At 34.4% G+C, this 25795-nt stretch overlaps 1 protein-coding gene across 5 annotated transcripts in view; it reads right to left on the reverse strand.

The window, feature by feature from the left end:
• LUZP2 (leucine zipper protein 2) overlaps window positions 1–25795 on the reverse strand; it is a 532880-nt gene that overhangs the window by 41577 nt on the left and 465508 nt on the right. For 2 of the 5 annotated variants that reach the window (XM_085011620.1, XM_003122913.7), the window contains exon 10: window positions 4761–4853. The exons of the other annotated variants lie outside the window; for them this stretch is intronic. In XM_085011620.1, coding sequence (XP_084867746.1) covers window positions 4761–4853 — 93 coding nt within the window. The remainder of the gene's footprint in view (window positions 1–4760; window positions 4854–25795) is intronic. 5 annotated transcript variants of the gene reach the window in all.

Consider the following 25795-nt stretch of genomic DNA (forward strand, 5'->3'; position numbering starts at 1 on the left):
AAAAGAAAATGCACTTTCCCAGAGAATATGGCAAATTTATTTTGTTTATGAGATTATGTTTTGATACCTTGTTTGGAAATTCAATTAAAGCAACCCAAATTGGAGACTGAGTTACCAACTTGTTGGAGTCAAGTTAAAGGTATTTTTCATTGCTGTACTGAAATGTTAACAATGTATTTCATGACATTTAAAACAAATAAGAATATTTTGGGTGAATTTAAACAAGCTGAATAACAGGAGCTGTCACAGATATAAAGATCTGCCCCACTTTTTCCTGAAAGGTAGAGGGAGTCAGCTGAATTAGTCTCTAACCATCAGGAAATCCTGGAAAGGAACTATGGAGCTCTCCATGCTTGAGATTAATTATACTCTGGGCACTATAACCTGGAGAGATGATGGTCCACTAGCTCTCTCATGAAAAGCTTAGCAATGGAGGAACTCAAACATCAACTTCCTGATCAATTTCACAGTCCTATATCATTGCTGGTCTTATATGGTTACCTAAGACACATAGGGTCCTAGGATAGAACTCCCCCTACCTACTGTCAAAACTCACATCACAGTCTTTCATCATTACCATTATAGAGCCTTATTCAGGCACTGCCTTCTCTAAAATGCAAACACAACAGGGTATGAGAAGCAGAAACTCTAGGTCTGAACAACATATGAAAGGGATGATTTCTTATCTAAACCAATGTTTTTCAAATTAAGGCTCACAGACCACCTGCCTCAGAATTGCCTGGATTGGGAACAGTGTTGTCAAGGCCATGGTTAAAAGAAAAAATTACATGTTATACATAGTCTTCTTTATTTAGAATTTACTGAAACATTTATAAAAATCTTTGAGAGTTCCAGTCGTGGCTCAGAGGTTAACGAACCTGCCTGGCATCCATGAGGATGCTGGTTCGATCCCTGGCCTTGCTTTGTTGGTTAAGGATCTGGTGGTGTGGTGAGCTGTGGTGCAGGTCACAGACACAGCTCGGATCCTGTGTTGCTGTGGCCCTGGTGTAGGCTGGTGGCTACAGCTCTAGTTAGACCCCTAGCCAGGGAACCTCCATGCCGTTGCGTATGGCCCTAAAAAGAGAGAAAGACAAAACAAAACCAAACTTCATTTTTCTTTTTTTTTTTTTTTCTTTTTGCCTTTTCTAGGGTCGCTCCCATGGCACATGGAGATTCTCAGACTAGGGGTCGAATCAGAGCTGTAGCCACCGGCCTACGCCAGAGCAACGTGGGATCCGAGCCACGTCTGCGACATACACCACAGCTCATGGCAACACCAGATCCTTAACCCACTGAGCAAGGACAGGGGCTGAACCCACAACCTCATGGTTCCTAGTCGGGTTCGTTAACCACTGAGCCATGACAGGAACTCCCAAAACTTCATTTTTAAAAGTTCCTCAGAAGATTTTAATAATCATGTACATGTAAAATACACTGTTAGTAAAACTGGCCTGTACATTAGAATCACTTGGAAAAATAAAAAAATAAATGCAACAATTGTCTAGACTCCATATACCAAGATGCTGAGTCAATTTTTATGTTGTTCCAGGTTACCCCATATTAAAGAAAAACAAAAAACCTCCATGTGATACTACACTGAGGACAGGTCTAAGAATTACTATAGATCAGTAAATCTGTAATTGGAAAACTGATGTTTTCACTAGTCCTACTAATTCCTACTGATTAAAATTGGCTTATTTCATTCATTTATATTACTATCTTTGGCCTTTAACTATAACTGAGTATATAGCCTATGAATATTGCACACTCTGTATACTAGAAAGTATAGTTTCTTGGAAGCAGAGATTTGCAAAGACTAAGATCTAGGGGACTGAGGTCAGGTTAGAGAGAGCATTCTTGCCTGTACAGGTAGAGGTAGGTCTTCTTTTCTTTTAAAGTATAGCTGATTTACAATGTTCTGTTAATTTCTGCTGTACAGCAAAGTGACCCAGGCTCTCTCTCTCACATACAAACATAAATACATTCTTATTTTTTCATACTATCTTCTATCATGTTCTAACATAAGAGATTGGACATAGTTCCCTGTGCTGTACAGTAGGACCTTATTGCTTATCTACTCTAAATGTCATAATTTGCATCTACTAATCCCAAACTCCCAGTCCATACCCTCCCCTGGCAACCACAAGTCTATTCTCTATGTTTGTGGGTCTGTTTCTGTTTTGTAGGTAGGTTATTTTGGGCCATATTTTAGATTCCACATATAAGTGATACGGTATTTGTCTTTCCTTTTCTGACTTCACTTAGTTATAAGAATCTCTAGTTGCATCTGTATTGCTACAAATGCCATTATTTTTGAAGGGACACAGATTCAAACCTTCGCCAAGGTAATACCTGCTTATGGGACTTACTGAAGGGAGAGGACCTACTAGTGATAAGAAAGTACAACAAATTAGAGAGCAGAATAAACAATGAAAAAACTATTTATGATTTTGAGCATACCTCGTTCCTGACCCCCCCCAAAAAAGTAGACCAAAATTTTGTATTTGGAAAGCTTAGCAAAATACATAGAACTTTTCAGATTTGCCTTCCATGGGAATATTTTGTTGAAGTCCTAGTTCTTTATCCTTTCAGATACTTTGGCCCTGTCATTCCATGAACCATTTGCTCAAGGCACTAAGACATCAGTACAAGGGCAGAAAAAAGGCAACTGAATTTTTCATAATCCAAGAGTTCAAAGCAGGACTATTTAAAGAAGAAGCCTGACTCTTACCCATAAGAGTGCAGGCCAGAACCTTCTAAGACTATTATTTTTAAAAATTAAGCTATAATTTACATGTAACATTGTACTGGTTTTAAATCAACAGCATAATGCTTTGATATATGTATATACAGCAAAATGATCTTTTGATAGTTTTAAGAAACTATATCAAGAAACCAAAGCACTCTCCTTAAAAATTAACCCAATGGTATTATCACTTATTTGGACACAAACATTTGAAAACCTTAACTAATTAAACTTAGCACGGGAATCCAGTTTTCCTCCTACTTAAAAACCAAATTTTCTTCTGAGGCACATATCCCACCACTGTTTGTGCTCTACTCTCTATTCATATTATTCTGATGTTTTCCTATCTTTGAAACTTTACTCACACTGTCACAGAGATCTCTTTGTTCTTCAAACTATACCAAAAATGTTCCTTCCAATTCCAAATCTTTATTACTCCCTCTCCCTTGGAAGTAAATTAAAGAATATTATATTTCCACTTTTCATTAACCTTATTATGTACTAAATTATATGGTTTGGGTACATGTTTCAATATACAAAGTTGTGAAGGCAAAACAATTGAGAAATTTATATTTCTAAATTCACTTTGGCAGCCAATAGAGGAAAAAGAGACTGACTTGTTTAACTTACGTTTCTATTCTGCCTTATTTCCTTTGCTATCACCTGATTTTTTTTTAATCAAAATAGTTTCAGTAGACACTATTTATTTTGTCAACTAAGTTGAAGCCAAACTTTGAATCCATTAAATTCAATTGTTGTCATTTGTTGTTTCTCAAGTCCAGACATGATAGATCTATAATTATGCAAAAGTTCCAGAATTTAAATTTCATTACACTTATTACAGAGCTAAAACGAAAGCATGTATCACAAGTTCCATATTATCATTTGAAGGGTAAGGATCTCTCTTCCTCTAATGCAATGTCTATATTATGCTGGGTTTATTTCTTTTATGAGAATACTATTGAATCACATTCTTTGGGATTTCATTTGTTTGTGTTTGCTTTTAATATTTTAAGACTTTTCTGTCAAAACTCTACTTAAAAGAGACACATGCAGCCACATGTTCATTACTGCTCTATTCACAATAGCCAGGACATGGAAACAACCCAAACATCCATCAACAGATGATTGGATTCGGAAGATGTGGTATATATACACAATGGAATACTACTCAGCCATAAAAAGAATGACATAATATCATTTGCAGCAACATGGATGGAACTGGAGAATCTCATACTGAGTGAAATGAGTCAGAAAGACAAAGACAAATACCATATGATATCACTTATAACTGGAATCTAATATCCAGCACAAATGAACATCTCCACAGAAAAGAAAATAATGGACTTGGAAAATAGACTTGTGGCTGCCTGATAGGAGAGGGAGGGAGTGGGAGGGATCAGGAGCTTGGGGTTATCAGACACAACTTAGAATAGATTTACAAGGAGATCCTGCTGAGTAGCATTGAGAACTATGTCTAGATACTCATACTGCAACAGAACAAAGGGTGGGGGAAAAATGTATACATGTAAGAATAACTTGATCCCCTTGCTGTACAGTGGGAAAAAAAGTGATTTATTCTAATTGTGAAGAATTTCAGTTTTTACATTAAATCTGACTATTTTAGAATTCATTTTGGTACAAGTATGAAAGATAGATTAAATTTAATTGTTTTTCCACATATGTATCCCAGAGTCCTAACACTACAATACATGATCCATCTTTTTATCTTAAAAAAAAAGAGTTTTCTGTCATACAATTTTGGGAATGACCGCTTACCTTTCTGAAAACTCAAGTTCCTAGTACCCCTAATTGATTACATTTCATAGTGGAACACCTACCTGATTCACATCTAAAGAATATCTTATTTTTAAAATTTTAAAGTACAATGTTTAGACAATAGATATTGCATATAAAGAGAAAGTTTCATAGTGGCATGAACTAGGATTGTAAAAACACTTATGCCCTTGTTATCATGTTGAATGTTGTTAAAAACACTTTAGGTTAATCTTACAGTTTGGGTATCACACTCAGGGGTACTCTGATTTTCTTCCTTTGTAGTCTCAAGTTGAGATTTCTCACTGTTTTCAGGAGTGAGCTGTAGAATCTTGAGAAAGAGAAAGAGAGAGAGAACATTTAAAAAAAAGGAGGCATAGGTTCAACAGAGATCCTAGGACTATTGTAAAACATGATACAACGGCAACATCACAATAAAAAAAAAAGAATAAAATGTAAATTTGTACATTTTCCTAGAGACCTTAAAAACTATACCAAAAATATTACCTATGAAACTAACTAAAATAATTTATACTCATTGTTGCATTAATGATGTCCACTGGGATTATTTTCCCACTGAAATTTTTTTTATGTCTTGCATAATAAGCTTTTATTTTAAGGATCTGGGTTCTTCAAATAGCTAGAATCCTGTCTTTTGTCTTTATTTCAACCCCCAGGGTATCTAGGAAATAGTAAGTACACATCTCATTTTTTTAAAATAAGAAATAAGTTGTTTTCTAACATCTCACTGTAATTTATGAAGAGAATTATATTCACTCTAATGGTTCACTAACTAATCAAGTGCTGTTTTATACCTCCAGAAACCCTAAATATTATTCTAAAATTCATCTTTTTTTAGGAATGTTAAATTAAATTAATGATTAAGTATTAATTAATATTTCCCTTCTCTGGCCAGGGAAGAGTATGCCATCAGTGTGATATGTAAATATCCTTACAGGTTATCTAAGATTATCCACTCAAATATGTGTTTCTTGGGCAGAGCTGATTTGAACAGACTGTTATGCTCATCAATCTATGACAATACTGTTGTAAGACAGACAAAAACTAAACTCAGTGAATCTAAAACTTTGATTTCAGTGGATCACAGGAGAGGAAGAAAAGATAATTCTAGCCACTAGGGGTCTGGGAAGATTAAAACACAGTCTGGTCAAAATATTCAAACCACTCAGGGTTTCCTTGCACTGCTTTTTACATAGCACTGACCTGGTTTTCCACAGGCAGTTACATTCCCCAGCAGGATAATTTTTTTTTTTTGTCTTTTTGTCTTTTTGCGTTTTCTTGAGCTGCTCCCACAGCATATGGAGGTTCCCAGACTAGGGGTCTAATCGGAGCTGTAGCCACTGGCCTACACCAGAGCCACAGCAATGCGGAATCCGAGCCGCATCTGCAACCTACACCACAGCTCATGGCAATGCCCGATCCTTAACCCACTGAGCAAGGCCAGGGATCAAACCTGCAACCTCATGGTTCCTAGTCAGATTCGTTAACTATCGCACCATGACGGAAACTCCATGAATTTTCTTGCAAAAATAATATTTTTATAAAAATAAAACCAAAGATACTTAATACTAGTAGGATAGTAAATATAAAAAAATTAAGAAAGCTTATAGTATCTTAGAGAAACGGTAGAAAATAAAGCATATTAGTTGACTAAAATAGTTCCTACATTAAGTTACTCAAATGGTGGGTTTTAAGTACAATAATAAATAATAATTTATTGAATAAATTAATTAAAATTCTTTTTCATTATACTCAAAGATGTTTAACTTAGTTGTGTGAGATCTAGAAAGCACTAAGTGTCTTTTTCTCTCTTCCTCTCTTTCTCTCCTTTTTTTCCTTGTTTAAGACCCAATCTTCTGATCTCCCTATAAATCTTCCCAGGAAATAAGAAAATTAAACAGAAAAGCAAAATATCTTTGAATAAGCCCGGATTCTGTGTTAGATATCATTGGTGGATATACGATGAGAAAGGCATTGTTTTTATCATCATAGAGTTTACAGGACCTAATTGATATTCACATAAACAGCTCAAATATAAAGCACCTTAACAAAAAGGGAAACAAGCAGAGTTGTGTATATTTTATAGGACTGGAAGTCAAATCCACTTGGGATGATAAGAAAAGGCATGATGGAAAGGATACTCTTAAAAACGGGCCTCTGAATAATTAGGGTAACAATGAAGAAAAGCATTCCAAGTGAAGGAAACAATATAAAAAATATATATGCTGAGAAGAGTGGGTTGTTGGCCTGTTGGTTTAGAGGGTAGAGGCCCGTTGGATTAGAAGTACAGCAATCATGAGAAAAATGCCACAAAGTTGAGAGTGGGTCCCAAAGTTGAGTTACAGAGTTTGTACTTAATTTAGCTGCAAAATGGAAATTCACTGTTTAAAGCAGGTGTATGCATGGCTAGAGGCCCAGTCAGTGTAATGTAGCACCAGTGTATAGGCAAAAATGAAACAGAAGAGAACTAGGGTGGGAAAACCAAGAAAGGAGCAATAAAAAGTAACCATGTCCATGGCTAAAAAGGCTATACTGAAGGATTAATCTGGCAATCAAAGAGACTGGGCAGTGATCATATGCTGAGAGGAAATATTATAGCCTACAAAACTGAAAATTCTACAGAAACAGAGCTAAGTTTATAGCAAGGAGGGTGAATTCTGTACTGTTAAAATACTTGGGACTCAAACAGATAGGTGATATTAAATAGCAGTGTTAATAATATTAATATGAATTAAAATACTCATTCGATTCACCTAAAATCTACTGGACAACTACCACTTGTCTTCCCATAACCAACTAATAGTTTGAAGAAGTAGGTTAAAAAGAAAACGGGGAATAAACAAACAATAACAGTGAAAGAGGTCTCCCTCCTGCATTCACGGCAAGAAGGACAAATGAAAAAAACCTGAAAAATAGAGTAATCACATTAAAAGGCAAGGAGAAATTCAGTGTATTTTGTCTCTGTCAAATAACCAAATCACTGGATAAATACTTCCAACATACCCTTGTAAATTTCATGTACCATCTAAAGGAAATTGAAATATAAAACTCAATCATCCATTATTCTAGAAGTAACTACTTTTATTTCTCAATGTTGCATTCTAATCTTCAGATTGTCGATACTCTCATGTGTGGATATTTCACATAGTCACAATTAGAGTGCCATGCCATTTTAGATTCTGTTTTTGCATATATAAAATATGTTTTATCTTTTTAAGGGTATATCTATCCTTTACTTGTCTAGATATTATTTCATAGAATAGACTTGCAAAGATGTAAATTATTTCCAGCAATATGAGTCAGTTCTTGCCCATGGCATGCAGAAGTTCCTGGGCCAGGGATTAAACCTGTGCCACAGCCTTGATCCAAGCCAGAAGCATGACAGTGCCAGATCCTTAACCCACTGAGCCACCAGGGAACTCCAAAGCTGTATATGAAGGTTAAAGATTTTGGTGGGTTTGAATTTTAAACTATATAGATAATATAGTGAAGAACACCAACTTTCTTGCTTGATTGCAGCTTGCATGATAATTCATATTACCCTACTTCTTGTTTTAAACACTGGGAAATGCTTTATTCATCATTTCATCATTAGATGCTAGTACAGATTTTATACTTAATACTTTTTGTTTACTTGTATTTTCCTTTTTTTACTTGTATTTTCTTTTCAACATTTTAGATATATTTCTCAGGATAAAAAGAAAATAAAAATTAAAGATCAGTATTGAATCAAGAGGAATGGTCATATTTATGGTTATTAGACAAATCTTCCCCAAATGTGGCAATATGAATTATTTCCAGCAATATGAGTCAGCAAACATTTATTGTTCATCCACTCAGTAACAGTAGTGTGTTTGAAACTGAGATCAAAGATTAAAAACAGGGTTCTTTATATCAAAGAGATCCTGCTAGCTCTTCATTAACTGTTCATAATTTCTTCCACCATCCTAACAAATGCAAACCTGGTTGCATTAAACATAATACGTGCAATTTTAATGTAGGCATTTGCAATCAGTAAAATGGCTCCTTGTAGAAGGAAGCCTTATTGACTCCAACAAGTTAAAGAAAAATCAAAACTCACTTTGGCGGAAAGATCATGTATTTTGGAGATGAAGAAATGTGAAATTGGTGTCTGAAATAGCACATGCGTCAATTAGGGCTTCAGACAATGATGTATATAACTTTGGAGGGCCACTGTTTTCCATTACCCTACTAAATTAGGTCAGGAACACTGAAACCGCAGTATATTTTTTTGTTTCTCTTATTTGTTTTTTAGGGTAGTTTTAGGTTCACAACAAAATTAATAGGAACGTACAGAGATTGTCCATAAATCCCTAGCTTTCACACATGCGTAGCCTCCCCTGTTATCAACGTCACTCACCAGAGGGTGCAAATGTTATTAAGGATGAATATGCATTAACATACATAATCACCCAATATCTATAGTTTATATTTTGGCTTCACTCTTGGGTGAAATTCTATAGGTTTGGATATTTGTATAGTAACATATATCTATCATTATGTTGGATACATAGTATTTTCACTGCCCTAAAAATCCTCTGTTCTTTTCCTATTCATCCCTACCTTCCTCACCTCTGGAAAACAAAGGAATTTTTAAATTTTCTCTGTAGTTTTTCCTTTTCTAGAATATGAATGGAATCATACAGTATGTAGCCATTTCATATAGGCTTCTCTCTTTACTGATTTGCATTTGAGGTTCATCCATGTCTTTCTATGGCCGGACAGCTCATACCATTTTAGTGTTTACTAATATACCATTGTCTTGATGTCCACAATCTGGGACTACATGGATTAACTGGTGAATTCTACCAAACAATTAAAGTAAAATTAATTAATTAATATCAATTCTTCTCAAACTCTTCCAAGAAATAGAATAAGTATAATGCTATTTTCCAAGTATAGCATTACCCTAATACCACAAAAAAATTATAGGCAAAGTTCTCAATAATACTGGTAAACCAATTCAACATTACACTTAAAGTATATGGAATTCTTTTATCATGCAGTGGGTTAAGGATCTAGCATTTCCATTGCCCATTGCAACAGCTTGGGTCACTGCTTTGGCTTGGGTTCAGTCCTTGTCCTGAGAACTTCCATATGCCATAGGCACAGCCAAAAATTTTGAAAATATTTTTTTAAATTATCTAGTATCATGAAAAACTGGGATTTACTCTAGGCATGCAAGGATTATTCAACATTCACAAATCAGTGTGATATACAACATTAATAAAGTGAAGGATAAAATCATATGATCATTTCAATAGATTGGAAATGTACATGAAAAATGCAATTACATTTATGATGAAATGTTTCATGTGGGCATAGAGGGACTATATCTCAACACAATAAAAGTCATATGTGTCAAGCTCATGGATAATATCATATTCAATGGTGAAAAGCTGAAAATATTTCCTCTGAGATCAGGAACAGATAAGGATGTCCACTCTCATCACTGTTGTTCACCATGGTATTGGAAGTCCTAGCCAGAGAGATATGGTAGAAACAGAAATAAAAGGCAACAAAATTGGCATGGAAGATGTAAAAATGTCACTGTTTGTAGACAGTATTAAATACAGAAATTCCTAAAGACTCAAAAACTATTAGAACTAATAAATTAAGTTGCAGTATAAAAAATATAAAGAGTTTTATTGTTTCTATATACTAATAACAAACTATTAAAAACATAAGTTAAGAAAATTATCTTATTTACTACTGCATCAAAAATAATAAAATACCTAGAATAAATGTAAACAAGGAAAAAGACCTGTATATTGTACATAAGACAGTAATAAAAGAAACTGCAGGAGACAATTAAATGGAAAGATATTCTGTGTCCATGGATTTGAGGAATTAATATTGTTAAAATGCTTATACTCCCCAAAGCAATCTACAGATTAATTGCAAGCCATATGAAAAGTTTAAGTTTTTTTTTTTTTTGTCTTTTTCAGGGCCACACCCATGGCATATGGAGGGTCCCAGGCTAGGGGTTTGAAATTGAAGCTGTAGTTGCTGGCCTAAGCCACAGCCACAGCAGTACAGGATCCGAGCCGTGTCTGAAACCTACACCACAGCTCATGGCAATGCCGGATCCTTAACCCACTGAGTGAGGCTAGGGATTGAACCCTCAACCTCATGGTTCCTAGTCGGGTTTGTTAACCACTGAGCCACGATGGGAACTCTGAAAATTCTAAGATAGTTTTAAAGAAATAAAACAAAGTCCTAAAATTTATATAGAACCACGAATGAACCTGAATAGACAAAGGAATCTTGAGAAAGGAGGTATCGTACTTCAATTTCAAGCTACAGTTGGCCCTTGAATAACACAGCTTTCTACTGTGCAGATCCAATTAAATGTAGATTTTTTTAACAATAAATATAGTAGCACATGATCCTTCACTGAATCTACAGATAAGGAATTGCTTATATGGAGGGACAACTATGGAACTTAAGCAGCTGGGATTTTGTCTTTGGTGGGTCCTGGAACCAATCCCCTACAGATACAAAGGAACGACTGTACCCAGATTTTCAAATGCTTGGTGGTAGGTATGAACTAAACTGCCGTATTATACAAGGGTCAATTGTATGTTACAAAGCTATAGCAATCAAAACAATATGGAATTGGCTCAAAAATGAACACATTATATCAGTGGATTAGAATAGAGAGCTCAGAAATAAATTCGCATATATTTGGCCAATTAATTTATGACAAATATGTCAAGAATATACAATTGGGAAAGGACAGTTTCTTGAATAAATAATGTTGGGAGAATTGAAATGCAAAAGAATGAAACTGGATCACTATCTTTCATCATACACAAAAATTAACTCAAAATGGATTAAAGACTTGAATGTATGACCTGAGAGCATAAAATTCCCAAAAGTGGTAGACTCCCTGACATAGATCTTGGTGATGATAGTTTGTCTTTTTTTTTTTTTTTGTCTTTCTGCCATTTCTAGGGCTGCTCCCGTGGCACATGGAGGTTCCCAGGCTAGGGGTCCAATCGGAGCTATAGCTGCTGACCTATACCAGAGCCACAGCAATGCAGGATCCGAGCCACGTCTGCAACCTACACCACAGCTCATGGCAACACCAGATCCTTAACCCACCGAGCAAGGCCAGGGATCGAAGTCGCAACCTCATGGATCCTAGTTGGATTTGCTAACCACTGAGCCACGACAGGAACTCCTTGGTGATGATAGTTTGGATCTGACACCAAAGAAAAGGCAATAAAAGCAAAAATAAATAAGTGGGACTACATCAAACAAAAAAGTTTCTGCATAACAAAGGAAAACATGGACAACATGAAAATGCAGCCTAATGAATGGGAGAAAATATTTGCAAATCACATATCTGATAAAGGGCTAATAAATAAAATATATAAAAAACTCATGCAACTCAATAGCAAAAAAAAAAAAAAAAAAACAAACAATCTCATTAAAATATGGGCCAAAGACGTGAATACACATTTCCCAAAGAAGACATACAGGTGATCAACATGTATGAGAAAAGATGCTCAACATAACTAATTATCAGGGAAGTGCAAATCAAAACCACAATGAGGAGTTCCTGCTGTGGTACAGTGGGTTAAGAATCTGATTTCAGTGGCCTGGGTTGCTGTGGAAGCATGGGATTGATCTCCAACCCAGGGCAGTGGGTTACAGGATCAGGCCTTGCCATAGCTGTGGCCTGGACTGAAACTGTGGCTTGGATCCAATACCTGGCCTGGGAACTTCCATATGCTGTGGATGGGGGCATTTAAAAACAAACAAAGAAACAAAAACATAATGAGATAGTGAGATAGCAACTCATACCCATTTAAAAACAAACAAAGAAACAAAAACATAATGAGATAATGAGATAGCACCTCATACATAATGGCTATTATCAAAAAGACAACAAATCACAAATTTAGGGGAAGGTGTGGAAAAAGGAGACCCTTGTGCACTCTTGGTGAGAATTTAAAAGTGGTGTAGCCACTACAGAAAACAACATAGAGGTTTCTAAAACAATTAAAAACAGAACCGCCATATGATATAGCAATTCCAATTCTGGGTATTCATCCAAAGAAAATAAAAACACTAACTCAAAAAGATTCATGCAGCTTCCATGTTCACTGCAGCATTATTTGCAACAGCCATGATATGAAAACAATCTAAGCATACATTCATTCAGTGGATGAATGAATAAAGAAAATATGGTATAATATTTATACAATGGAATATTATATCCAGCCATGAAAAAAATGAAATTTTGCTCTTTGGGATAATGTTGCTGGATCTTGGGTATTATGGTAAGTGAAATAAGTCAGGCAAAGAAAGACAAATACTGTATGATCTCATTTAAAAGGAAAACAAAACACATTTAAAAAGAAACAAGCTCATAGTTACACAGAACAGATTGGTGGTTGCCAGAGGTAGAGGTTTGGGGGATGGGAGAAATAGATGAAGGGGGCCATACCTCCCTTGTAATGAGGAGAGTAAAGATGAATGAAGAGATTTAAACTGTTATTTTCTTTTGTTGACTTAATTCCCAGAAATCTTGACCAATAAATGAAATCATGAACTTTTAAAAGGCAAATATAATGCCTCTTTCATCTCTATAATGTCTCACAACTAGCATCAAGGCTGACTAAAGGAAGATGATTGATATTATTTAAAATAGAAACATCACATAACTCCTCAGATGAGGTCTCGACTAAATGCTGTGAGGCTCCATCTTTTGAGTAAAGAAACTAAGATTCTGAGAGGTTTCCTAGGTCACCAAAATCAAATAGCTTTTAGAGAACAGAACTAGTGATTTAACCCAAGCTGTGAGATTCCAATTTCCTTGTTCTTCCACCTACAATTTAATACCTCTTTACTAGATGTGACAGTGGTTGACAGAATTTTTCATCATTTCCTATAAGCCCCCATTATACCCTCAAGTTATAGAATAACTTTCCACAATGGTCTAGTTTCTGTATTGCAAGATACTGGTGAAAAAAGAAGGAGGACCTCTACAGAGTATTCTTGGCCTTAGAGTCTAGTTTTCTCAAACATACTTGAACTTCATTAAGGCTTATTTTGTGGACAAGTAAGTAACTACTTTAAGAAAATTTAAAAAAAAATTAATGCAAAATTATGTTCTACTTGAAGAATACAAATACTTATATGTGATTTATTAAAATAAATTTGCCAAATATACTATTTTATTTTTTTCATCATTAACTTTGGTCTAGCAAAAATCTCTGGTTTCTTTACATATTTATACGTTGTTGAGAGATCAAGTCATAAGGAGGGATGGTAAGCTTATCAATCAACCATAATCTTACCAGTCATTACTTTAATTCACGTATACAAAATGAGACAAGGATAGTGATTTGAAAAATTGTCTGTAATTACGACTGAAATATTTTGGGGGTAGATGGCCCAGGTGTCAAACAAAAAGTTAAAAGGACAATTCTTTCTCTTTGCTCTACCTAAGATAATGTGCTACTATATATAGAGTTGTATTTAAAATATATAGTTATATTTAAATATATATATTTAATCTTATGCCAATTTAGTGATATATACATATACACACACACACACACACACACACACACACATATATATATATAAATTCATAGACAGTTTTCACGCCTGAGTTCATGTCCTCCTGGTTTTATGCTAATTCTACTGAAGTCCTTGTTTTATGCTTCAGCAGAAAACACATGCACCATTTGTCCTTGGTTATTCCTTTATTTCCCACTCTTTGGTTTTTCCTGAACAACAGCTTTACCTTGAAAGCCCAAAGGCTCCTGGCATTCTGTTTCTCCCCAGTTCTTCAGTCTTAAATTGTTTGCCAAATTTAGACGATTGCTAAGAGGGAAAACAAGCCTTCTTGTGGGATTCTGCATAATAGAGTTATTTCTAAATGAAAGCCAACAAATTATTCCCTAGAAACTAAATAGCTAACTGGATTCTTAACAAAAACAAATCTTTGCTCAAATCTCCATTCGGTCTAATATGAGCAGAAACTGTCTGTAATTAATACCATAAATAAGCACCATCACAATTATAAAAAATGATTTTGTTTGCTAGGACTCCCTTGCAGAAACCCCATAAAATTCTGTGCCTTTGAATAAGTCACATACCATTCTTTGTGCCTTTGTTCAATATGCACCCTCTATGGCAATTTGTTTTCTTCCCTGTCTCCTGTAACCATAGATTCTACCAAAGCCATTGAACCCAGCTCACGCACTCCTTTTTCACAAATACTTACTGAAGATTGAGGCAAATATGATAATATCTCCATGATTCTAAGAGAGTGAGAAAAGATGCAACAACATTTGATGGCATTTCTAGGGTATTAGGTATTAAAGTTATATGCCAATTTGCTGATATATCTTCATGTCAAGAAAAGTAAAATATATGGGAGTTCCCTTTAGTGGTTAATGAACCCAACTAGGATCCATGAGGATGTGGGTTCGATTCCTGGCCTGGCTCAGTGGGTTAAGAATCTGGCATTGCCGTGAACTGTGATCACAGACTCAGCTCAGATCCTGCGTTGCTATGGCTGTAGCGTAGGCCAACAGCTGTAGCTCCGATTTGACCCCTAGCCTGGGAACCTCCATATGCCTCAAGTGCAGCCCTAAAAACAAACACAAAAACAAAAACCAAACAAAAAAACAGTGATTACTCCTTTGTCCCAGTTATAACATTACTAAATGTGGTGCACTATCAGTGTTTGTGTTCCCTACTGCTGCTATAATGAAATGCAACACACTTAGTGGCAAAAAACAACACACATTTATTATCATAAATTTCTATTGATTAGAATCTGACATAGTCTTAATGGATTAAAAATCAGGGTTTTGGCAGAACTATGTTCCTTTCAGGAAGCTCTAGAGAAAAATGCAATCCCTTGCCTTTTTCAGCTGCTAGAGCCCATTCATGCCCTTCAGCTCATAAACTCTCATCCTCTTATCTTCAGACTCATCAACTTTGTATTTCTCTGTGTCTTTCACAGTCACAACTTCCTCCTGCTCTTTTGGCCTTCTTTTAAGGTCCCTTTTCTTTATTTTGGGCCCATCCATGTAATTCCAGGTCATTTACCTACAGGGTTAGGTGATTAGTAACTTTACCTCTATCTACAACCTTAATTTGCTTTTGCCATGTAACTTAATAAAATCGAGCATTGTATTTCAAAGTTTAAAAATACATTTATAAATAAGTCGTACATTTAAGAGAAAATTGGTGCATTTAAAAATGTTAAGTTGAATTTCAAATAAAAATGTCATATTTTAAATGCTTGGAATTTAAGCTAAAGTAATCCTTTTTAGGAAAATATGTAATTTCAAATTACTTATATTAAAACAAGAAAAGTCTAAAATATTCAAAAAAGTTCACAAGTAAATGAAATAAAGAAGAAAAATCCTGATAATAAAGAAAGGATGAACAGTCATGGAAGTACAAAACGAAGCCAGAATAGAAAGTATAAGCAGGGGAAAAAAAGGTGATTCTTTCAAAATATTAATGAAATAGATTAATTTCAAGAAATATTGAGAGGCACAAATGAATGATTCAAAATGAGAAATTTTATATACTTATATTTACAGCAGAGATATAAGGATAATACTGTAAACATTCTAAAGCAACACATTTAAACCATTTACTTGGAAAATTTCTAGAAAAATATCATTTTGCAAAACCTACTGAAGGAAAAAATAAGGAAACCAGATATTACCTAGCAGAACGAGAGATTTTAAGTAAGTGGAGAAAGGTGCACTATATGGCAGTTATTGAGAAAAATCAACAATTCATGCTATTATAAGATCACACTATGCCCTAAAACAATTCTACATGGATTCAGTAATGTAGCAAAAATAATCCATAAAGTATTTGGAAGAAATAAAGAATAACAGTTTTTGTTTTTTTGTTTTATTCTTTTTATGGGTACACCTGTGGCATATGCAAGTTCTTGGGCCAGGGGTTGAACTGGAGCTGTAGCTACATCCTATGCCAAAGCAGCACTGGATCTGAGCCACAGGGGAACAGTTTTATGACTTCAGGGTAGGAATTTTTTTAATTAAAAAGGAAATAAGCATAAATTATAAAATAAATTGATTGCATGAAAATTCAGTACTTTTTATAGAAAGATGTGAAAAAGATAACAAAAAAAGAAAAACAAAACTCACCACACACATAAACCACGAATACTTATTTATATATTAGAAGATTGGTATTCAGAACATATAAATGATCTTTATAAATCAGTAAGTAATTGACAAAATTTAAATAAAAATGGGAAAGGTATAGTCATGTCTTATGATGGGAAAAAATTGTATTAAACTAGGAAAAGATGGCTTTACCTCATTGGTAATCAAGAAAATGCAAATTAAGACCCTAGTGAGCTACTTACTGTTTTATATTAGATAAGCAAAACTTTTTGCTTATAATGCCAAGTTTGGTGAGAATGTGGAATGGAAAAATAGTAATGCATCTTCATTATATGTAGGAAATAAATTTCAAACATTCATGTTTGGAAAACAGTTTTTTCTATATCCTGTAATGCTTATAGGCACATGGCCTTTGATCCTGCAATTCCTCATCTAGTTACTTACTCTAGGCTGTCTTATATGTGGCTTTGCCAAGAGATATGAAGCAATGTTCATAACTTCATTCCTCACAAGCACAGAAACTGAATTAACCCAAATGTTCATCAATCAAAGAATGAAGAAATAAATTACAGGATTATCTTATAATTCAATTGAGTAATGAAAATTAAGCTACAGCTGCAAGCAACAAATATGGGTCCATCCTAGAAATAAATATTAAATGATGAAAAGCTAGTTACAGAAAGAGAAGCATATATATTTTTTATAAAATTCAAAAATATTCTAACTAGCTATATTGCATAAAGATAAATGTATATAGGCTAAAACACACACACCCGTACAGATAGAACTTGGAAATTACAAACAGGAAAAATTTAGGATAGGAATTGTGCATGAATACACAACTAATGTCACTAATATTGATAATGCTCCAAACATGCTTTTATGTTGGCTGATGGACTTATGTGTGTTTATTATTATGTACACAACTTAGATAAACACATAGGTAAGTGTTATGTCCACATTTTTTTGGCTGTATCTGCTACATGTGGAAGTTCCTGGGCCAGGGATAGAACCTGCAAGCTGAGCCACTGCAGTGACAATGCTGGATCCTCAAGGGATCTGATGCACCACAATGGAAATACCATACTTTGTAAATATAAATTTATTCACATCATACCCAATATCATCCTGTTCTATGAAAATGTATTAAAATGAGTATATACTAAGCAAACTTTAGGAAGATAAAGTATGTGAGGTTGTTTTTTTTTTTTAATTTGGGGTGATTATAGGGTTTTTTAATGCTGTTTTTAAATCATTTGCTTTCTATTTAATTTTTTTCCCTGAAATATCAGACTATTTATAAAATAAGAATATAATAATAAAAACTACAAAATAATGTATGTAAGAGTGAAATTTATCCTGTTCAAAAGAATTTTAAGCAGTGTAATGGAGGAATTGAGGCTAGAAACTAGATTTGAGGACTGTCTTATATAATTGGATTTTGATATAAGGAAAAAAGGATTTGTGAAAGGATTCAGACTTCAGAAAAGGTAAAATGGAAAGAGTTCTAAAAAGAAATGAGGTTTGTGAGAATTAAAAATGGTACATGAACATGTCAAGGAGAAACCTTCACTAGTGGAAAAGTTATATCCAGTAGTTAATGGAGTTGACCTCCAGATCAAGGAGCTTAGATTTTATCCGTTAAGTAACAGGGAACTCAGATGGCACATAAACAATATTTAACACCTTGACAACATTAGGCACAATTACTCGTACAGTTGGTGCTTGTAACCTCATTGACACTGAATTCAGTTAAACACACACACACACAAACACCTTAGTATATAATATAACACTTATGAAGATTGAGAGGAAAAAATCTTCATGGATATTTCTAAACTCAATTTCTAAATAATATAGTTGGGTAATAAATTATGAAGTAAATATAATGTAAATAACTGCATACATTATTTATTCAGAATTATTCTAATTGAATCATGAGAAATAGAATATTAGTGTTTCCAGTGTTTTGAATATGAATACTGCTCACTAAACTTAATTACTACTCTATAAGTAACACATGTTTATTAATATTTAAGTGATATAAATCTTTTTTATGTCAAAAAGAATCTTTTAATGATTTATTATACTAGTAATTTCTGAAGAATAATCAGTAAATATATGGCTTATGCCCTGTGGTATTGCTGACAATTTTAAGATCCTAGATTAATTCAGGAACCTGACAGATACTACATGTATGGATGTGTGGGAACCATACACATAAGGAGGACTATTTGAAAATATATTGGAGGAGTGAATGGTTACATTTTGATGAAAATGTGGAACAATGAGGTTACTTTAGGTAGGTATAATTATTTACTGGGTTAAAAAGTTAAAATAATTAAAAGAAGTGAGAGAGTTTCCATTGTGGCTCAGTGGTTAATGAATCTGACTATGGCCCTTGAGGTTGCAGGTTCAATCCCTGGCCCTGCTCAGTGGGTTAAGGATCCTGCATTATTGTGAGATGTGGTGTAGGCAGCAGACACAGCTCAGATCCCGTGTTGCTCTGGCATAGGCCAGCGGCTACAGCTCCGATTAGGCCCCTAGCTTGGGACCTTCCATATGCCATGGTAGCAGCCCTAGAAAAGGCAAAAAGAGAAAAATAAATAAAAGAAGAAAAACATTTTTTTTTTGCTTTTGTATGACAATAATTTCTATTTATAGAGTCCTTGACATGGGTCAGAAAAAAATCTAAGTACTGTTGTTGTGTCTCAGCAATCATCATGTTACCTTTTAAGTAACCTTTTAAGAATGAGGAAACCATAATTCAGAATTTGAGAAACTTGCCTAAATTCAATAAGCAAGCAAATGGTAGACCTCACTAAAATACTCAATCATAGCAAACCTTAATATTAAACTACATAAAAATTAATTAGAAAAAAAAAACGATGTTTAAGGCCAGTAAAGTTAAATATGCTTTTTTGATTGTTTTTTGGCCACACTTGCAGCATGTGGAAGTTCCCAGGCCAGGGACTGAACCTGTGCCACGGCAGTGACAATGCTGGATCCCTAACCTGCTAAACCAATAGGGAACTCCAAATTATGTTTTTGCTTGTTTTTTTTTTTGTTTGTTTGTTTGTTTTTTAGCCTACATTGTTTATAAGCCCCTTTCCAAATGGGGCATCTTTGAAACACATTATAAAGAGCAGTATTCACAATGTAACATTTCATCTCCAGAGCTTAAACTGTATCTACTAAAGTTTAGTCAATCATTTCCCCTGGGTATTTTGAAAGTTTCCTATTAAAAAATTAGGTGCATTCCAATTCATCTTTTTAATAGAAACACAAAGAAGCTACAAGTTGCCATCTAGCAATATTTTTTTAGAAACATGGAATACACAGATAACTTTCAAATCCAGTTTAAATTCAAAACTTTCCAAAAATAATTTTTAAAACAGGGCTTCTTAAACTGATGTCTACTGATATTAAATTATAGGTATTGTTTTCTTTCATCAGAGTCCATTGCTTTAAGAAAATTATTTTTAAAAGTCTGCAAAATCCCAAATGATTAAGAACAACTGATATAAAATACAGCCCTTCATAAAATAAGTATTTTTGCCACAACTCTTGTTGTACACACTCTCTTCCTTTTTAGGCTAATAAAAAGTATTCCACTTATTTATTCAAAAACTATATATTGGGTGACCATGATGTTGCCAGAATATGGCAGACTACAAAACAGATGTGCTTCTTGCACTCATGGAACACCCAGTCTGATAGGAGAAGTGCATGTGAAACAAGCACTTCCAGGAATCTTTGCTTAGAAACAATTCAGATAATGACTATGAAGAAGACTTTACATGGCTTTGAGAGGACAGCACACAACAGGGTGAGCTGCTCTATGTGGAGGGTCAGGTAGGTTTTGTTGAAGAAGTGACATCATAAATGAGACCTAAAGGATGAGCAGTGTTTCCCCAGGTGAAGAGGCCAAGGGAGATTCTTCCAACTGAGGAAGCAGAATAGGCACAGGACTAATGAGGGAGGACACTTCTAATGCTAAGGAGCAAAACAACAACAACAAAACAAATAAAGAAACAAAAGCAATATGCCTGGGAGATGGTGAAAAGTGGGGAAACATCCAGTTAGAGTGCAAGGCATGAATTTCTCTATGTTTATGTTTCTAGAATTTCTCTAATCCTACCTCCCAACTTTCATTTTTAGCTCTACCCACTAAATCATCCCCATGATATATAGTTACCTCTTTCCTCCCCACCTCCATCCCTCACAAATTCCCTATATTCGCCAATATTGCGTCCTCCAAAATGCTGATCTAGCAACTTATTTTGAAAACATAACTTTAATATAAATTGCACTAGAGCCTTCCCAAAATCTCTCATGGAAGATAAAGTGTTCTTCAACCTCCATCCTTTGTAAGATTTTTTTTTTAAGGATGCATATTATATTTTTTTTTCTTTTTGGCCACACCCACAAAATGGGGACATTCCTAGGCAAGGGATTGAACCTATGCCACAGTAGTGATCTGAGCCTCTGCAGTGAGGACACCAATACTTAACCTACTGTGACACAAAGGAATGCAGGTTGTATTTTATTTTTGATATTTGATGTGCTTATGTTTCCCTAACTATACTGAGGACTCCAATATCAGTTTAAATCAATTAGGTACAAGTTATATAATCCCCAGTTTAAAAAGCTTAAATTTAAGGGTTTATTATCTCAAATAGAAATCCCAAAGTACAGAATTTCTAGAGTTGGTTAATTGTGTCATTCAATGATGTCACCAGGATCCAATAGCTTTATATCTTTCTACTCTGCTATTTCCAGAACATCCCCATATAATTACAATATGGTTAGAGTGGGTTGTAATTAAATAACTTTCAAAATTGTATTTTTGGCTATACACTATCATATGCCTATTACATATTTTATCTATTGTAGATTGTAGGAGTCCCATTGTAGGAGTCCAATCAGTAGTATTAAATTAGACCACAAGAGAAATTATTCAGAGTCCTAAAATATCATAGAGATGAAAGGCTTCAAAAATTCTAAGTATTCATATCCTTAAGGTATAATGTTTGTGCTAGAGAAGTAGAGGAGAAAATAGTCTTTGCAGGTGATAAAATGTGGAATCAAAATTGAAGCATTTGATGATAGCAGTATCCATTCATTTGCATATGAATGGAATCTTTCCATCATCAGGAAAAGAACTCCACAGGATGACAACAGAAAGATATGATTAGTGAAACATAAAGGGATGCATAATGTTGCAACAAATGTGATTCTTCTCAAGAACAAAAGAGTTTTGTTCTAAAAACCTCATACCCAGCTTCAGAAAATGGAGTGTCCAAAAATAGCCAAAAGTAGCTAGTTTCACCAGAGGGATATATGGTCAGTTAAAACTGAGGAGGTGCATGATCATATTTTATTGGGAAATCACAAATAGAAAATGTTCTTTCTTGGACATTTATTGCTTTTAAAATTTTTTTCAGAAAATTACTAGTCCTATTAGCTAGAGTATATGGTATTAAACAAAGTAATCATCCCCTAAGTAAAGACCATTTTGTTGTTGTTGCTCCTTTCTGTGCCCATCATTGTAAGCTTACTGTCAAACCATTCCCATTTTTATACACAAAAATGTTAGACTTTAGAAAACACATTGGATTTTCAAAAATGTCTAAAGCCTTGATCACATGCTTGCTGCAGTTTACAGAGGATTGCTAATACAGGTGGAAGCGTCAAATCCCCCCCAAATAATATGAGGCTTTCAACAAGAGTCCACAAAAGCACATTGCAGGATGTGAAACTCTGAAGTCATTTTTAAGAAGGTAAAGTATGAGATACCAAATAAAAAATACATACCATTTTGCTCAATTTCATCCTCTAACAGTGGCCTCAAGAAACCTCAGAAATCCATAATGTCAGCTTCAAGTGTAAGCCTGATAAAATGTTAAGCTCAATAATGTATTAGATAATCATTTACTTAGCAATCATTTACCACCTACTCTATCAGTGAGTGGAAAATGTGAATGAGGAAGGAAGTGGGACATATAAATGAACAAACAGGATCTCTCTGTCTTTAAAAAATCGACTATTATGGTGCAGTATAAAACAGATGTTTCTCTAAATGTCACTTGTATGTTGATTAAAATGTAGGAGAATGAAAAAAATCATAAATAATGACATGCATAAATCAATCACAGTATTTATCTATAAGGAAATAATATGCAAAACAATTCAAGTAAAATTTGCAATGGATTATAAATAAATGCATTATATCACTCATAAAATGTTAACCAATTGTGCCACCTCTATGAACAACTTAATATTTTTGTTCTTCAGTTTACTCATATGAAAAATGAGGATAAATTCTGCATGATGGTGGATAGGTGTCATAATACAACTGTCAAAACACAGAATTTATGATACCAAGAGTGAACCCTAATGTAAACTATGGACTTTGGATGATACCCGATGTGTCAATGTAGGTTCATCAGTTGTCACAAATGTACTATTGTGGTGGGGGATATTAATACTGAAAGAGTCTAGTGTGCATGAGGAGGCAGTAATACATGAGAACTCTGTGTACTTTCTGCTTTAATTTGCTGCTAACCTACAACTCCTCTGGAAAACAAAGTCTATTTTAAATGAAATAAATAAATAATAGTACTGAATTATAACCTAAAATCCAAAATAAATGTCTCTAAGTCTGTGCTGATATAAATTTGATTGAATCAATAAATAGGTGGGGGAGAAGGGATAAATATTTCTTACAGAAGCATTTTCAGTTACATACTAGGTACTCTCCTTTTCAGTGGGTAGAAAATACCTTTCCCTTGAGTGTACGCTGAAATTAATGATTCACTTCCAAAATAACATATGGAAAGGGACCAATGCTAGCTTTGTGAAGAAATCTGGCAGACACCATCATAACCAAGTGATGAGGGTTAACATCATCAGTGTTATCATAGATACCTGACACGATGATAACACAGTGCCTCTGTGATATTATTTACAAAAATCCATAACGCCAATCTAAGCATGGAAAACCATCAGACAGACCCACATTGGGAACATTCTATAAAATATCTGACCACGAATCCTCAAAAGTGTCATCATGGTCATGAAATACAAGGGATGACTGAAAAACTGTCACAGAGTAAGGAAACATGATGACTAGATGCAATGTAGTCCCTGAACTGGATCCTGAAAGAGAAAAGGGACATTAGCAGAAAAGCTAGTGAAACCCAAGTTAGATCTGCAGTTTGGTAGCAGTATGATACCACTGCCAATTTTAATACACCATGGCTATGTAAGATGCTAAACTAAGGGAAGGTGAGTAAATGATATACAGGAACTCTCTGCTATTCTTGTAATATTTTTCTAAGTCTATGATTATTCCAAAAGAAAAATATTTAGTGAGGATAATAATATGTCTTCCTTCTAAAATTTTCTTAGGATTAAATAAGTTCATATCCACATAGTACAACTCAATAAAATGTCATCTACTACTACTATTATTAACATTATTTGCTAAAATTGTCCATACAAAGGAGCATTAATTTCATAATAAAAATAATTAATATAATTTTATAAATGATTATTGTTATGTCTATGAGCATGCAAATGTAACAAAATTTTGATACCATATACATGTTCAAAGTATGGGTTTATCTCAAAGTATGAGCAAATGGCTAAAAGTGAAAAGAAAATAAATGCATAATCTCATTAAATGTTTTCCCACATATTTTAAAGCCAAAAATGAAAATATTTTATCTATTTTATGTCAATAAAATTGAACATATGGAGAAGCTAGAGGAGGTCTGCTATTAACTTTCTGGTAAAAGTAAAAGCTTAATGAGACTAAGGCCATGTTTCTGATCATCCTGGTAGTGGTATGATGCAATTTGGGATTTTACTGGGCCATTTCTTGGATTTAGCAGCATCAGCAGGAGGAATGGGGAGGCAGTGAGAACTATCACTTCAGGGAGATAGGAATACCTTTCCAGTTGTGAAGAATGACACTAGAAGGAGATTAATGTTTGTGATGCCTAGCTGGTGTGACAAGATTAGGCATGGTTGGGCAACTGTGTGGAGATGTTGGCAGGAAGGGGTTTAAATCAGTCAGGTGAAACAGTATTGCTAGAAGCAGATAATAATGAAAGAATCATTATCATTACAGTGAGTCTTATTCAGGTTAGGGACTCAAGAAAAGGAGACATAGGGAATAGGATATTGTCTTTTGCCTAAGTGAAAACCTGAGAAATGTCAAATAGGATTTCTTAAGTGCTCAGCTGTGCAGATTGATGTTCATGAAAGGATCCTAATTCTAGTATTAATAGGACACTAAATTCATAACCTATGAAAATAAGGTGAACACTAGTTTTAGAAATAGTTAATTTTGTAGAAAGGGGGTGGGGAATGTTGCCCCTTTGTCTTTACATAAGAAACAAAGAAATGCCCTTGTGATCAACATCCTTTGACACCATGTCACCACAAGTGATATGGAGCGCTCTCCTATATATGTTTTAACAGTATCAAGAATGTATTACAGTCCAATAGTAAATTTAGCCATGGAGAATGAGCAGTGACAAAATTAAAGGTTCCCAGGGATTCAAAGAACCAACTAGGCACTTTCTGTACTTTAATCAAGCTTTGTGCGGTAAGTACAGGATTATTTTGAACAATCTAAAATCTGATTTGTAAAAAAAAAAAAACTATTTGGTGTGTCTCAGATAACTTAAATAGGGTGGGTGTATTGCTATCCAAGGAAAGGACATTCATAGTCATTCACAGCTTTTATATTTTATTTTAAAATAAAATTAGACAGTGGGGGACTTTAACACCCCACTTACAGCAATGGACAGATCAACCAGACAGAAAAACAATAAGGAAACACAGGTCCTGAATGATACATTGATCCAGATGGACTTCGTAGATATTTATAGGACATTCCATCTAAAAGCAACAAAATACACATTTTTCTCAAGTGCACATGGAACATTCTCTAAGATTGACCATATCCTGGCCTACAAACCCAACCTCAGTGACTTTAAGAAAACTGAAATCATATCAAGCATCTTTTCCGACCACAACGCTATACGACTGGAAATCAACAATAAGAAAAAGTCTG

This window comes from Sus scrofa, chromosome 2 (assembly GCF_054392235.1).
Source record: "Sus scrofa isolate SSC_HxYL_T2T_F1_AM1 chromosome 2, Sscrofa_HxYL_maternal_Yorkshire_Landrace_v2.0, whole genome shotgun sequence".
Taxonomy (NCBI): Eukaryota; Metazoa; Chordata; class Mammalia; order Artiodactyla; family Suidae; genus Sus; species Sus scrofa.